The sequence below is a fragment of the Phyllobates terribilis genome, unplaced genomic scaffold, assembly GCF_046119375.1.
Source record: "Phyllobates terribilis strain yellow unplaced genomic scaffold, ASM4611937v1 Scaffold_12__6_contigs__length_324123572, whole genome shotgun sequence".
NCBI classification, from domain to species: Eukaryota; Metazoa; Chordata; class Amphibia; order Anura; family Dendrobatidae; genus Phyllobates; species Phyllobates terribilis.
In genome coordinates this window covers 254,406,523-254,420,391 of record NW_027362772.1, presented here as the reverse complement: position 1 = coordinate 254,420,391, position 13,869 = coordinate 254,406,523, and the positions used below count along the sequence as shown (strand labels likewise).

General features: G+C 44.3%; 1 protein-coding gene across 1 annotated transcript in view; it reads right to left on the bottom strand.

Annotated features, from left to right (window-relative positions):
* ACAP3 (ArfGAP with coiled-coil, ankyrin repeat and PH domains 3) overlaps positions 1–13,869 on the bottom strand; it is a 138,479-nt gene that overhangs the window by 65,654 nt on the left and 58,956 nt on the right. The window contains exons 2-3 of the mRNA XM_073656861.1: positions 2,684–2,741; positions 803–922 (exon numbers count right to left, since the gene is read on the bottom strand). Of these exons, the coding sequence (XP_073512962.1) occupies positions 803–922; positions 2,684–2,741 (178 nt within the window). The remainder of the gene's footprint in view (positions 1–802; positions 923–2,683; positions 2,742–13,869) is intronic.

Genomic DNA, 13,869 nt, shown 5'->3' with positions numbered 1-13,869 from the left:
GTTGGCGACATAGTGCAATATCTATATTTTTCCATCCTTCAAGAACGACCTCTTTTACAGCCTGGATGCTGGATGAGAGTGACGTCAACTTGTCTCTTCAGAATTCCCCATAAGTGTTAAATTGGGAGTCAGATCAGGAGACACCTGGACAATGAATCACTTTCATCCTGTTCTTCAGAAATGCAACAAACGAGTGTTTTGGATCATTGTCATGATGGAAAAGTGCTCTTCTACCAAGAGCACGAATGATGCACCATTTTCTCTTTCAATATAAAGCAGTAAATCCGTGAATTTATGATATCAATGAAATATAACCCCTGACACCAGCAGCTCATGCAGTCCCACATAAGAACACTACCTCCATCATGTTTCACTATAGGCACCATGTATTTTTCTAATTTCATTTTTCAAAATGCGTGATGCCAATAGTAAAATGTTCTATGAAACTCGGTCTTGTCATAATTTTGAAAAACTGCTCGTGTGTTCAGTGACATATTGATTAAAACATTACTTTTCAAAAGGGAGTGTACTCATTTATGCTGAGTGCTGTGTATTTTATCTATCTATATATATTGTACGGTTTTTCAGCACTGGGGTCCTGGGTTCAAATTCTCGTGTTCTTCCCATATTTGTGGGGGTTTTCTCCAGTTTCCTCCCACACTCCAAAGACATACTGATAGGGAATTTAGATTGTGAGGCCCAATGGGGACCGTGATGATGACATCCGTAAAGTGCTGCAGAATATGATGGCGCTATATGAACGAGAAAAAAAAAAATCCTTCCAAGAAATGACAGAACCTACCGAGATCATCTCATCTTTCTTGCACTGTCGGGACAAGTCTCGGATGCCGCTTACAAAGTGCTTATTGGTTGTAAGGTAGGCTTTACCAGCTTCCAGCATCCCACTGCATAGTTTCACCAACTACAAAAATAAAATAAAAAAAGACTGAGACCAAATCAAAAAACAAGCAGGAATTACCAGTATGCCTTCTCTAACAATATCAAGGCAGATTACTATTAATTACTAGCAATAATTAATTACTAATTATGTGGGTTTCTTGTCAAAGGCACGTTGACCTTCAGATATCAGCATCGACTCTACTTATTACTATTATTATTATTAATTAATATAGCGCCATTAATTCCATGGCGCTGTACATAAGGGCTTACATACCAAATACAGATATCACTTACAATAAACAAACTAACAATGATAGACTGGTATGGAGGGAAGAGGACCCTGCCCTTGCGGGCTTACATTCTACAGGAATGGGGGAGGAGACAGTAGGTTGGGCGGTTGCAGTAGCTCCGGTGTTGTTGGTTGAGGTGGCAGCAAGAATGGTCATGGCAGGCTGTAGGCTTGCTTGAAGAGATGGGTTTTCAGGTTCCGTCTGAAGGATCCAGGTGTGGCTGATAATCAGACGTGTTGGGTCACAGAATCCCATAGGATAGGGGATATTCGGGAGAAATCTTGGAGGCGATTGAGTGAGGAACGAATAAGTGTGGAGAAGAGAAGGAGGTCTTGTGAGGACCGGAGGTTACATGAGGGAATATATCGGGAGATTAGTTCAGAGATGTACGGAGGAGAGAGGTTATGGATGGCTTTGGATACGCTGGGGGAATGGGGGCCAATGAAGGGATTTGCAAAGGGGGGTAGCAGAGGAGTAGCGAGGCGAGAGATGAACAAGTCGTGCAGCAGAGTTGAGGATGGACTGGAGAGGTGCGAGAGTGTTAGCATGTAGGCCACAGAGGAGGATGTTGCAATAGTCGAGGCGGGAGATGATGAGGGCATGCACAAGCAGTTTAGTAGATTGAGGGTTGAGGAAAGGACTCCGGCTTCTGATTGGGATACGAAAACGATTCCTCTGCTGTCATATCAGCAGAGCCATGATTGAAGTGGGCTGGCTGAATGGCTCATTTCAATAGCCAAGCCAGCCCCATTCTCTGTCTTTGCATAGCTGGCTTAGTTATTATTACAAGCCATTTAGCCAACCCCTTTTTAAAACAGGAGTGGTCCTTTCTATAGCTTGTGTATAAATCTTTAATGAGCTTGTATTAAATAAAACTTTTGCGCACTTGGGTCACAAATATAATACAATTGTATGCGATTGTAGGATAGAATAGATAAAAAGATAAATCTACATTTGGAACTGAATGAAAATGGTCGGATCTGTTTTTTTTGGGCTGAGAAGCATTGATAACACATTCTGCCAGTCCCGGCTCCTAACGTGCCTCAGTATAAATAATGAGTATAGTCTTACTGGATTTACTTGCACACACAGACCCGGCTCTATTTTTCTTTAGCGGTGTTTGTGTGTGAAACAATAAAATGTGGGTGTCTTGTGTGCAGACATGGGAACAGTTTCCTTGTCATGTGGCGTCCAGACGGGTAGTGGGTCAGCCCAGATCCACTATACGTGGATACATAGGGATGGGAATGCTCTCTCAGCACAATGTCTTACTTGCTCTACAGCTCTTTGGAAAACATTTTAAAGGAATGTTTCCAGCTCACTGCTTGCAGATGTTGAGTCCCGGCTGCCTGTCAATGTTAATGCTGCCTCTGCGCTGGCGACAGGCTCTGGGGGTCAGTCCCTTGTGCGCTGAGAGGTGTAGGGCAAAGGCGAAAGGAAGAGTCTAAATGTGTGCGACAATGGTGACCCCCGAGGTGCTCCAGATTCCTCACCTTGTCAAGTTTGGCTTCAATTTCTACAACATCTGTTTCCACCTCATCTATCGCTGCCCTGTAGAGAAAAAAAAAAAACACAAAGACTGGTTAGCGTGCTTGCTCGGAGAAGGCGCACATCTTAAAAAGACAACCCTCATTCTGTGACCTGGTGAATTATTTATACAGCCCAAAATGCCCAATGTATCTCGTTTTACATTACGCACCAAATTAGTTGTTCAGACATTAGTAAAGCTGAAGTTAGAGAATTTTTTCACATTTAGGGCTTTGCCCGACGTCAGTGATCATCGGTCCGATCTTGGATTGCAATGCACAGACTGGCATGACAGCTGTATAGAAGTAGTATATGGAGCTGCCACGCTCGGGGTTAGGAGACACGGAGCCAGTCCGAGCCTTGCAATAAGGCTCGGACTGGCCCACCGGAGAACAGGAAAATCCTCCGGTGGGCCGCTGTAAAGGAGCAGTTCTTAACACAATACACTACATTTACCATATACAGACATAGGCAGCGTCTTATTCATTTAACTATCAACCCAGTTTATTGCTATAGAATTTTGTGAATGAGGATAAAGTTGCATGTAACTGAGAAGAGGGGCCCAGGAGTTGATGTTACTGGTGGGCCCTTGGCGCCCCATTCCAACAAGGATTGCAATCCAAGATTGGAGCGATGACCATGGACATCTGAAAGAGCCCTTAAGAGATACTCACATTCTTGTATTCAGATATGATGGCCATTTTTGCAAAAGGAAGTGCTTCCGCTGTATTGGTTGTCACTTTTTAATGAGATTTTCCGCAGTGGATTGCAGAAATGTCACTTTGTTATTTACTGGACATGCCAATAAAAGGATAATGGCTGTGCTTTAAAGTTGTTGAAAAAAATATATTGGCCAACTCGGCAACACAGAAATGGCTAAAATTCCCCTGAAAATGAGACACAATTTGTAAACATTCAAACTCCTCCTGGATCCTTCAAAAGTAGAAGCAATGGCAAAGCCTAAAATGGCCCCAACAATCAGCGAATGAGTGCTCGTAAGTACGTTTGACCCGATTATCGACTCGTGAAAAAATGCTGATGATCATCCAATGAACCATCTCGTTCAGTATTCATCAGTCGGTGTAAACAGGTCAGTAAAAGAGCATTGATAGTCTTATATATAGGCAAGCGGCACTCGGTAATGTCCAAAACCGGACGGTCTAAATGGACCTTAAATTATACCCGTCTCTGAGGAATAAGCAGGACTTCTATCACAGCTGCCATTAGAGCAGGGATGTGAAACTTAAATACTCAGAGGGCCAAAATTAAAAACTTGGGACAAAGTCATGGGCCAACCAGTATACAGAATAATGGGCTCCACATAGTCCTCCATACAGAATAATGGGCCCCACATAGTCCTCCATACAGTATAATGGGCCCCACATAGTCCTCCATACAGAATAATGGGCCCCACATAGTCCTCCATACAGAATAATGGGTCCCACATAGTCCTCCATACAGTATAATGGGCCCCATATAGTGCTCCATACAGTATAATGGGCCCCACATAGTCCTCCATACAGTATAATGGGCCCCACATAGTCCTCCATACCGTATAATGGGCCCCATATAGTGCTCCATACAGAATAATGTCCTCACATAGTCCTCCATACAGTATAATGGGCCTCACATAGTCCTCCATACAGAATAATGGGCCCACATGGTGGTTCTGGTGTCACGGGCTAATTATAACCACCCTGTGGACCGGATTTGCCCCACGGCTGGAGTCTGACACGTATGCATTAGTGGGTTCACCTAGATTTCCCAGACTTACAACTGCCAAATCCACCTAGGTATGGAGTAATACATCCCACCTGCACAATAAATAAGCCGCCCTGCCATTCAGGAGTAGAAAAAACAAGTTGGGTGATTGGCGATACTATGACTATAACCCCCCCCCCACACACACACACTGTGAATAACTTATAGTTGGGACAATTGCATGAAAAAAAACAATTGTCATTTGGACGGAGGTTCTAGAAAGCGTGGTCCGCTCAGCAATCTGTAGCTGGATGACACCGTGCACTTGGCGTATGCCGGCAGCGCTCCATCCTGCTGACTCCAACAAAGGACAGATTCACCGGTCTTTGTTATGATCACAAAGACACGTTTCACAGCCACAAAGAATTCAATGCAGCCCTATATTCAAAGCAGAGACCACCACCAAAATACTCGCGGATAGCTGCACCCACTGGGTGCCTTATCTCACAGCAATCACAGGTTTGGAAGCTATCTAATATAATAATAAAATCTATTTAATCATACAATGACCAATGTCTTGTCTTACACAGTTCTGCGCTTGAGACAGAAGGTCAACAGTGAGGAACAGCGGCGTTTAGCAGAACAGTGTCAATTGAGAAAACTTATTGGTAGGCGTACCCTGTGAAAAGAGGTGTCCGGCAGTGAGACCACAGCAAGCAGTCTGTCTCCCCTCCCCCCCCCCCCAGCTCCTCCAAGTCTTTGAAATGTAAATCCATTGACACCTTTATGTCTTCTATCTGTTGCTGCAATCCCTAGAAATTAGAGTTTTAATTAATATGCAAATGAGGTGTTAAGTGCTCTGTCACACCCAAAGCACTTATCTAGCCTTTGCTGCTTAGGTTGTTTCCTGGCCAAGCAGCTTTATTGATAGATCAATGTATGTCGTCATGCAAGGTAAGCTAAAGAGGTCGGGGAACAACTTGGGTGACACAGGCTTATTAAGTGCCCAGAGGACTTCACATCTAATTTGCATATTAATTTCTTCTAAAAGGGATCTGTCTAGTAAAAGGTCTCCCTTAATTACTTTACTTCTACATCCAACATTCCACTTTTTTACAATACAGATTCTTTTTTATCCAGGAAAATAGTGTCACTTGTGACTGCATATACATACACACAGCATATACATACACACACACACACAGCATATACATACACACACACACACACAATGTATGTGTCCATAGGCTGCACCCGATATTGCAGGTCATCCTTAGGCAAAAGGAGTAAAAAGCAAAAAACAGCATAGACGAGAGAGGTGCCATTTTAATTTTTAATAATCCTGAAGAGCCCCTTAAAAAACTGTAAGCTCCTCCGACTCAAGTAGTGATGCCATGGCATAGGTCGGCAAAGTATAACTACGTAATGATACCAGCGGGTACTGCACACATAAAACAGGCAGTAAAACTGTATAGCGATATTGATCAGACAAATGTCCAGACGCTGTTCTGGAGACAACGAGCCTCCACGTCAATATCGAAGGGCAAAAGAGGTCTCACGACACCCAGCTGCCACACAAAACTCAGAAAAACAATAACGTGACATTGTGCCAGGGATCGGAGATGCTGACAGAAGGATGAGAACTTTCCTGTTTCCTCCACAAACATTTGCAGCTATTCTCGCCATGGATATATGCCAATCCCATTCCGGGCATAAGACCATGTATCCCCGTCCACCCTCCCGCTCTGTGCAAGGACAGGCTTCCTCGTCCTCAATCATTTTTTATTTAACCCTATTGATCCGTCTCCTCTCTAAGTGCAGAACTTGCAGCTGAGTCTGTTTTCACTCGAGCAATATTTGCAGAAGCGCGTTTCGCTTCTCTCTACCGCTCCTATACACAAGCCACCATCTTTGTACACAATCTTCATCAGTAAAAAAAAAATTCAGCATTTTTAGTTTTTTTATGTAATTGACAGCATTTAGATGGATCTACCGACATTACATCACCCTAGAGGCAAAGAGCTGCTAACGCATCTGCAGTCAGGATATTTTCTATTGATCTGTGCAGCCTCTGCTGGAACACTTATCCTATATACTGATGGGAAACTGCAGCGCATTGCAAACCAAAAATGACCACTTATGCACCTAACGAAAACTACAACACTACTCCACATGCAGCACTCAGGTCCTCAGCCTGAATAGTAATGGCTCGCTATAGCACCAGTATCTATAGAAACCATAATTTGTTAATTCTGCGGCACAGGTCGTCTTGGCTTTCTACGATTTATGTCAATAATTCTTAATTTGCTTGTGATGCAGCAGAGCTCAGCTGTAGGGCTATTAACATTCTCTTCTGTATGTGCTCAATTAGCCCACCCCTCCCCCGACATCACTAATGTGCATCGTATGGCACATTTACAGAAATCAGTACAAACAGGTGTATGGGAATTTGGTGCACATTATATATACATATCTATATATAAACACATATATATGTACATACATACACACACACACACACACACACACACACACAGCACATACACACACACACACAGCACATACACACACACACACAGCACATACACACACACAGCACATACATACACACACACACACACAGCACATACATACACACACACACACACAGCACATACATACACACACACACACACAGCACATACATACACACACACACACACACAGCACATACACACACACACACACAGCACATACACACACACAGCACATACACACACACACACACAGCACATACATACACACACACACAGCACATACATACACACACACACAGCACATACATACACACACACACAGCACATACATACACACACACAGCACAGCACACACAGCACATACACACACACAGCACACACACACACAGCACACACACAGCACACACACACACAGCACACACACACACAGCACATACACACACAGCACATACACACACACACACAGCACATACACACACACAGCACATACATACACACACACACAGCACATACACACACACACAGCACATACATACACACACACACAGCACATACATACACACACACACAGCACATACATACACACACACACACAGCACATACATACACACACACACAGCACATACATACACACACACACAGCACATACATACACATACACACACAGCACATACATACACACACACACACAGCACATACATACACACACACACAGCACATACATACACACACACAGCACATACATACACACACACACAGCACATACATACACACACACAGCACATACATACACACACACACACAGCACATACATACACACACACACAGCACATACATACACACACACAGCACATACATACACAGCACATACATACACACACACAGCACATACATACACACACACACACAGCACATACATACACACACACACAGCACATACATACACACACACACAGCACATACATACATACATACACACAGCACATACATATACACACACACACAAAGCACATACATACATACATACATACATATACACGCACATACAGTACAAACCAAAAGTTTGGACACACCTTCTCATTTAAAGATTTTTCTGTATTTTCATGACTATGAAAATTGTACATTCACACTGAAGGCATCAAAACTATGAATTAACACATGTGGAATTATATACTTAACAAAAAAGTGTGAAACAACTGAAAATATGTCTTATACTCTAGGTTCTTCAAAGTAGCCACCTTTTGCTTTGATGACTGCTTTGCACACTCTTGGCATTCTCTTGATGAGCTTCAAGAGGTAGTCACCGGAAATTGTCTTCCAACAATCTTGAAGGAGTTCCCAGAGATGCTTAGCACTTGTTGGCCCTTTGGCCTTCACTCTGCGGTCCAGCTCACCCCAAACCATCTCGATTGGGTTCAGGCCTGGTGACTGTGGAGGCCAGGTCATCTGGCGTAGCACCCCATCACTCTCCTTCTTGGTCAAATAACCCTTACACAGCCTGGAGGTGTGTTTGGGGTCATTGTCCTGTTGAAAAATAAATGATGGTCCAACTAAACGCAAACCAGATGGAATAGCATGCCGCTGCAAGATGCTGTGGTAGCCATGTTGGTTCAGTATGCCTTTAATTTTGAATAAATCCCCAACAGTGTCACCAGCAAAGCACCCCCACACCATCACACCTCCTCCTCCATGCTTCACGGTGGGAACCAGGCACGTAGAGTCCATCCGTTCACCTTTTCTGTGTCGCACAAAGACATGGTGGTTGGAAACAAAGATCTCAAATTTGGACTCATCAGACCAAAGCACAGATTTCCACTGGTCTAATGTCCATTCCTTGTGTTCTTTAGCCCAAACAAGTCTCTTCTGCTTGTTGCCTGTCCTTAGCAGTGGTTTCCTAGCAGCTATTTTACCATGAAGGCCTGCTGCACAAAGTCTCCTTTTAACAGTTGTTGTAGAGATGTGTCTGCTGCTAGAACTCTGTGTGGCATTGACCTGGTCTCTAATCTGAGCTGCTGTTAACCTGCGATTTCTGAGGCTGGTGACTCGGATAAACTTATCCTCAGAAGCAGAGGTGACTCTTGGTCTTCCTTTCATGGGGCGGTCCTCATGTGAGCCAGTTTCTTTGTAGCGCTTGATGGTTTTTGCAACTGCACTTGGGGACACTTTCAAAGTTTGCCCAATTTTTAGGACTGATTGACCTTCATTTCTTAAATTAATGATAGCCACTCGTTTTTCTTTACCTAGCTGCTTTTTTCTTGCCATGATACAAATTCTAACAGTCTATTCAGTAGGACTATCAGCTGTGTATCCACCAGACTTCTGCACTACACAGCTGATGGTCCCAACCCCATTTATAAGGCAAGAAATCCCACTTATTAAACCTGACAGGGCACACCTGTGAAGTGAAAACGATTTCCGGTGACTACCTCTTGAAGCTCATCAAGAGAATGCCAAGAGTGTGCAAAGCAGTCATCAAAGCAAAAGGTGGCTACTTTGAAGAACCTAGAATATAAGACATATCTTCAGTTGTTTCACACTTTTTTGTTAAGTATATAATTCCACTAGTGTTAATTCATAGTTTTGATGCCTTCAGTGTGAATGTACAATTTTCATAGTCATGAAAATACAGAAATTTCTTTAAATGAGAAGGTGTCCAAACTTTTGGTCTGTACTGTACATACATATACACACACACAAAGCACATACATACATATACACACACACACAAAGCACATACATACATATACACACACACACACACAAAGCACATACATACATATACACACACACACACAAAGCACATACATACATATACACACACAGCACATACATATACACACACAGCACATACATACATATACACACACAGGACATACATACATATACACACACACAGCACATACATATACACACACAGCATATACATATACACACACAGCACATACATATACACACACACACACAGCACATACATATACACACACACACACACAGCACATACATATATCGCAGATTGGTCACGGCCGGCGGTCGCGACTAATCAGCAGAGCGGGGTTTAAATTTGGCGCCAATAATGCTGATTGGTTGCGGCCGGCGGTCGCGACCAATCAGCAGAGCGGTATTTAAATTTGGCGCCAATAATGGTTATTGGTCACGACCGCGACCAATCAGCAGAGCGGGGTTTAAATTTGGCGCCAATAATGCTGATTGGTCGCGGCTGACGGCCGCAACCAATCAGCATCGTATTAGTGAGGACCGGGGAGCGGCGCTGCCTGTGCGGGTACTTCCGCTGCGAGCAGCTGGGAGATGAGCGGCTGCTCGCAGCAGAAGCATCCCGACCGGCGGCGCCGCTCCTCGGTCCTCCGTTCACACTTGCCGACGGGAGATCATAGCGCTGTTTAAATTAGGCGCCAATCTCGCTGATTGGTCGCATCTGGCAACCGCGACCAATCAGCAGAGCATTGTTTAAATTTGACGCCAATCTCGCTGACTGGTCGCGGACGCCAGCCGCGACCAATCAGCACAGCGGTGTTTAACTTTTGCGCCAAGATCACTGATTGGTCGGGTGCGGAGACCGCGACCAATCAGCCAATCGTATTGGTGAGGACCGGGGAGAGGAATCGTATTGGTGAGGACCGGGGAGCGCCGTTGCCTGTGCGGCTACTTCCGCTGCGAGAAGCCGGGAGATGAGCGACTGCTCGCAGCAGAAGTATCCCGACCCGCAGCGCCGCTCCCCGGTCCTCCCTTGACACCCTAGCCGCATGGAGGTCAGCGTCGCCAGCGGTCGGGAGATGAGCGCCTCGCGCCATTCATCTCCCGGCGGCACCGCCGCTGAGCTCCGTCCCGCAGATGAGCCGCTAACGGCCGCCATCTTTTTTCAGAAATGCCGCGTCGCTGATTGGCCGCTGCCGGACCAATGAGCGACGTGGGATTTCCTGGACAGACAGACAGACAGACAGATGGGATAAGACGATTATATATATAGATGTGACACTAGGCTGTTCACATATGTCCAATCACACAAGTATGGAACAAGGGGATGAATTTCTTACAAGGGCACATGGACCTAATAGAGGAGTCCTTGCTCCACAGAAGACACTAAAGTTGGCCATGCACATTGGACTAACACCAGTTGAAGCAGCTCACCATCTAAATGTGTATTAGGTGTGTAGATGACATTCTTTTCCAGATGCAGAAAAAAAAAAAAAACTACGATCAGGCATACTGAATTTCAACATGCTCAATCCAGAGGTGTCCAGCAACTAACTATTTCTCTGACAATTGGAAACGAATGCAAGCTCTTCTGAACAGAGTATGTGTTTGACGTAGAAGAACAGCTGTTAGCCAAACAAGTATTTGGTTAACAACTTTTATTGGTATATGGTCACCTTAAAGATGGACTTGGTTTGAACAGTCATTCTGTGCTGACAAAGTACAGTCGCTCGGTGCACCCTTGTTGTAGCCAATTATTTAAATGCACCTTCCCATCTATCTCCTCCCTTCTCTGCCCCTGACGAAGGCAGATGCCGAAACGCACGTCGGGGTGGACGCTTTCCATGTGACAGGACACTATTCACTTCTTACTGGGTCTATGAAGCCAAAGCTGTCAATCAAAGAAGAGGGAATGGGGGGTGGAGATAGAGGAAAACAAGGCGGTATGAAGGTGTAATCATACGATTGGCCACACCTTTGTGCACCGAGCAGTAGTACTTATTTTAAAAGGACTGTCAGCACAGAATAACTGTTTAAATCAAGCACAGGCGCTCGACGCATTCTTTCCATTCAGTGCACCTTGCCACCTACTTGTTTCTTATCCATCTCTACCCTCATCTTCCTTGATTGACAGCTTTGGCTTTACTGGAAAACGGAGGTGGAAAGGTGCACTGAACTGCTTGGCCACGACAAGGGTGAACCAAGCGCTTGTGCTTGGCTTGAACAGTCATTTTGTTGCTGACAGGCTCCCTATAGGAAGCAGAAAATCGACGTCTGGACTGGAGGTTCCACTCAGCCCATGTTGCTTTGAATGGCCACTTGCAATATAACATTTCCCCTACAGTGGGCGTTGCGGAGAAAATGGGCAGCTGAAGTAAACTAAATTGTCAGAAAAGGTACAAAAATAATTTAAAAAAAGTGAAAAATGGCTACTCATCTTCTGCAATAGGCTGATCACAAAGTTCTTTAACTCAAATAATGTCTGGCCCCAAATCAGAGATTTGTGTGCAAAGTATTTTCCATCTGTGATCACAGTGAAGGATCTGGGGTCAGGAGACAGGTGCCCTCCCCGTGACGATAGAAAACAGTAATTATCTGGCCTGATCATCGCCGGTTTCACATCAGATTAGTCCATGTAGATCCAGCGTATTTTCATGTATTTTCCTCCATTTGCATTTTCAACCAAAAATCCATTGCAGCCTGTGAAGTTGAGCGCGGCTCCGGTGACCTACTTTATACATAGCAGAATTGTTGCCTTTAATAAGATCTAGAACCTTAATTACAATTCTTTTCATATTCCCCGTCTGTCTCCATGAGGCATTAATTAATATCATTATCTTGCTGTACTCATTGTATTTGCGCACAGGCCCGGCTTTTCAGTTCTGCAGAAGGACCTAAGGCATTTAGATGATTCGCCCCAGCGAGGAAAACAAATTTTACTGCCTTGACAGCAAAACTCTTGAAATATGAGAGCAAAGAGGCCTCTTTCGATAGCGCACGTAAACAAGGAATTCTTAAAGGGGCTGTACAGAGCCGCATCTTTCTGGGAATGAAGAGATGCTGTTGATCGCCCGGCCGAACAGTTGAGAGGACAACCATCAGACACAGGTCCTATTCTATTCATTACGATGCCTGCTGGGTACAGCGCTGTATCCTTAGCAGCGGTTCTGCCTGGTGAGCATCAGAGTCTCTCCGTGTCCAATACAGAAGAGGTGCTGAACAACCCCTTTAAATAATTTCCTAATGTGATGTTATGAAATAAAAGATAACCTGAACGAAAAGTATTCAATTCTTCTACAGCACTCCCACAGGAGAAAGGCAGTATTGCACATTTCCCATAGAATTTACCAGGCTGTCCATGTAATGAGCACATGTGCTGGGACCTCCAGAGCAGGAGGCTATTCTTTGTACCTGATTTCCATTCTGATTTGCTAAATAGAGACCCCCCTTCCCATTTATAAAAGGGGTTTTCCAGGCTCAAAAGTAAATTTCTGCAGATACTCTATGTGACTGCACATTGGTGGATCCTGACAGTGTGCATTCTGCACACTGTCAGGATTCTCCTCATTTGCCAGAAGAAGCAGGGAGGTCACGAGTTCACCAGTATGTGATTTTCTTACTGGCGGAAATATTCTCATCCGTCTCTCTCAATGTTTTCTTGCATGACTGTCGATTGACCTGGCAATTAAAGAGAATCCTGACACTTTGTGCAGTGCACACTCAAGATTTGCCAAATTTACCTTGAGCCTGGAAAACTCCTCTAACTCATAATTTAATTGTATGATATTCAAATTTGGATACCCATTTACATGGTATGTGACATGGTATGTGACATTTTGCTACCCACCCCCAGTCCTCTGATCAGGACTGTGGGGTGGGCGTGTGTGTGGAGGGGAGGGGGGGTGTTCAAAATGGTTTTGGACATCATGATAGACCGGATTTAAAAAAGAAAAAAGCATGGTTAGTGACAGAGCCTTCTCAAAAGCATTTTTTTTATTCCAAGATACATAGGGTTCTTTCTTGGGAATATCCTTGTCCACATAAGAAATTTGGGATGCTGTCATTCTGACAGTTTTCCCTGAACTTTTGCCTGTCTGGGTCGAGTTCCTTTCCAAGAATTTACTTCTCTTTAGCATCCCAGGACTCATTTCTGCAATAGATGCAGAAGTCAAGGGAGAGATTATCAACTGTGAACCCTCAATGCCATAAAACGCGTTTGTTCT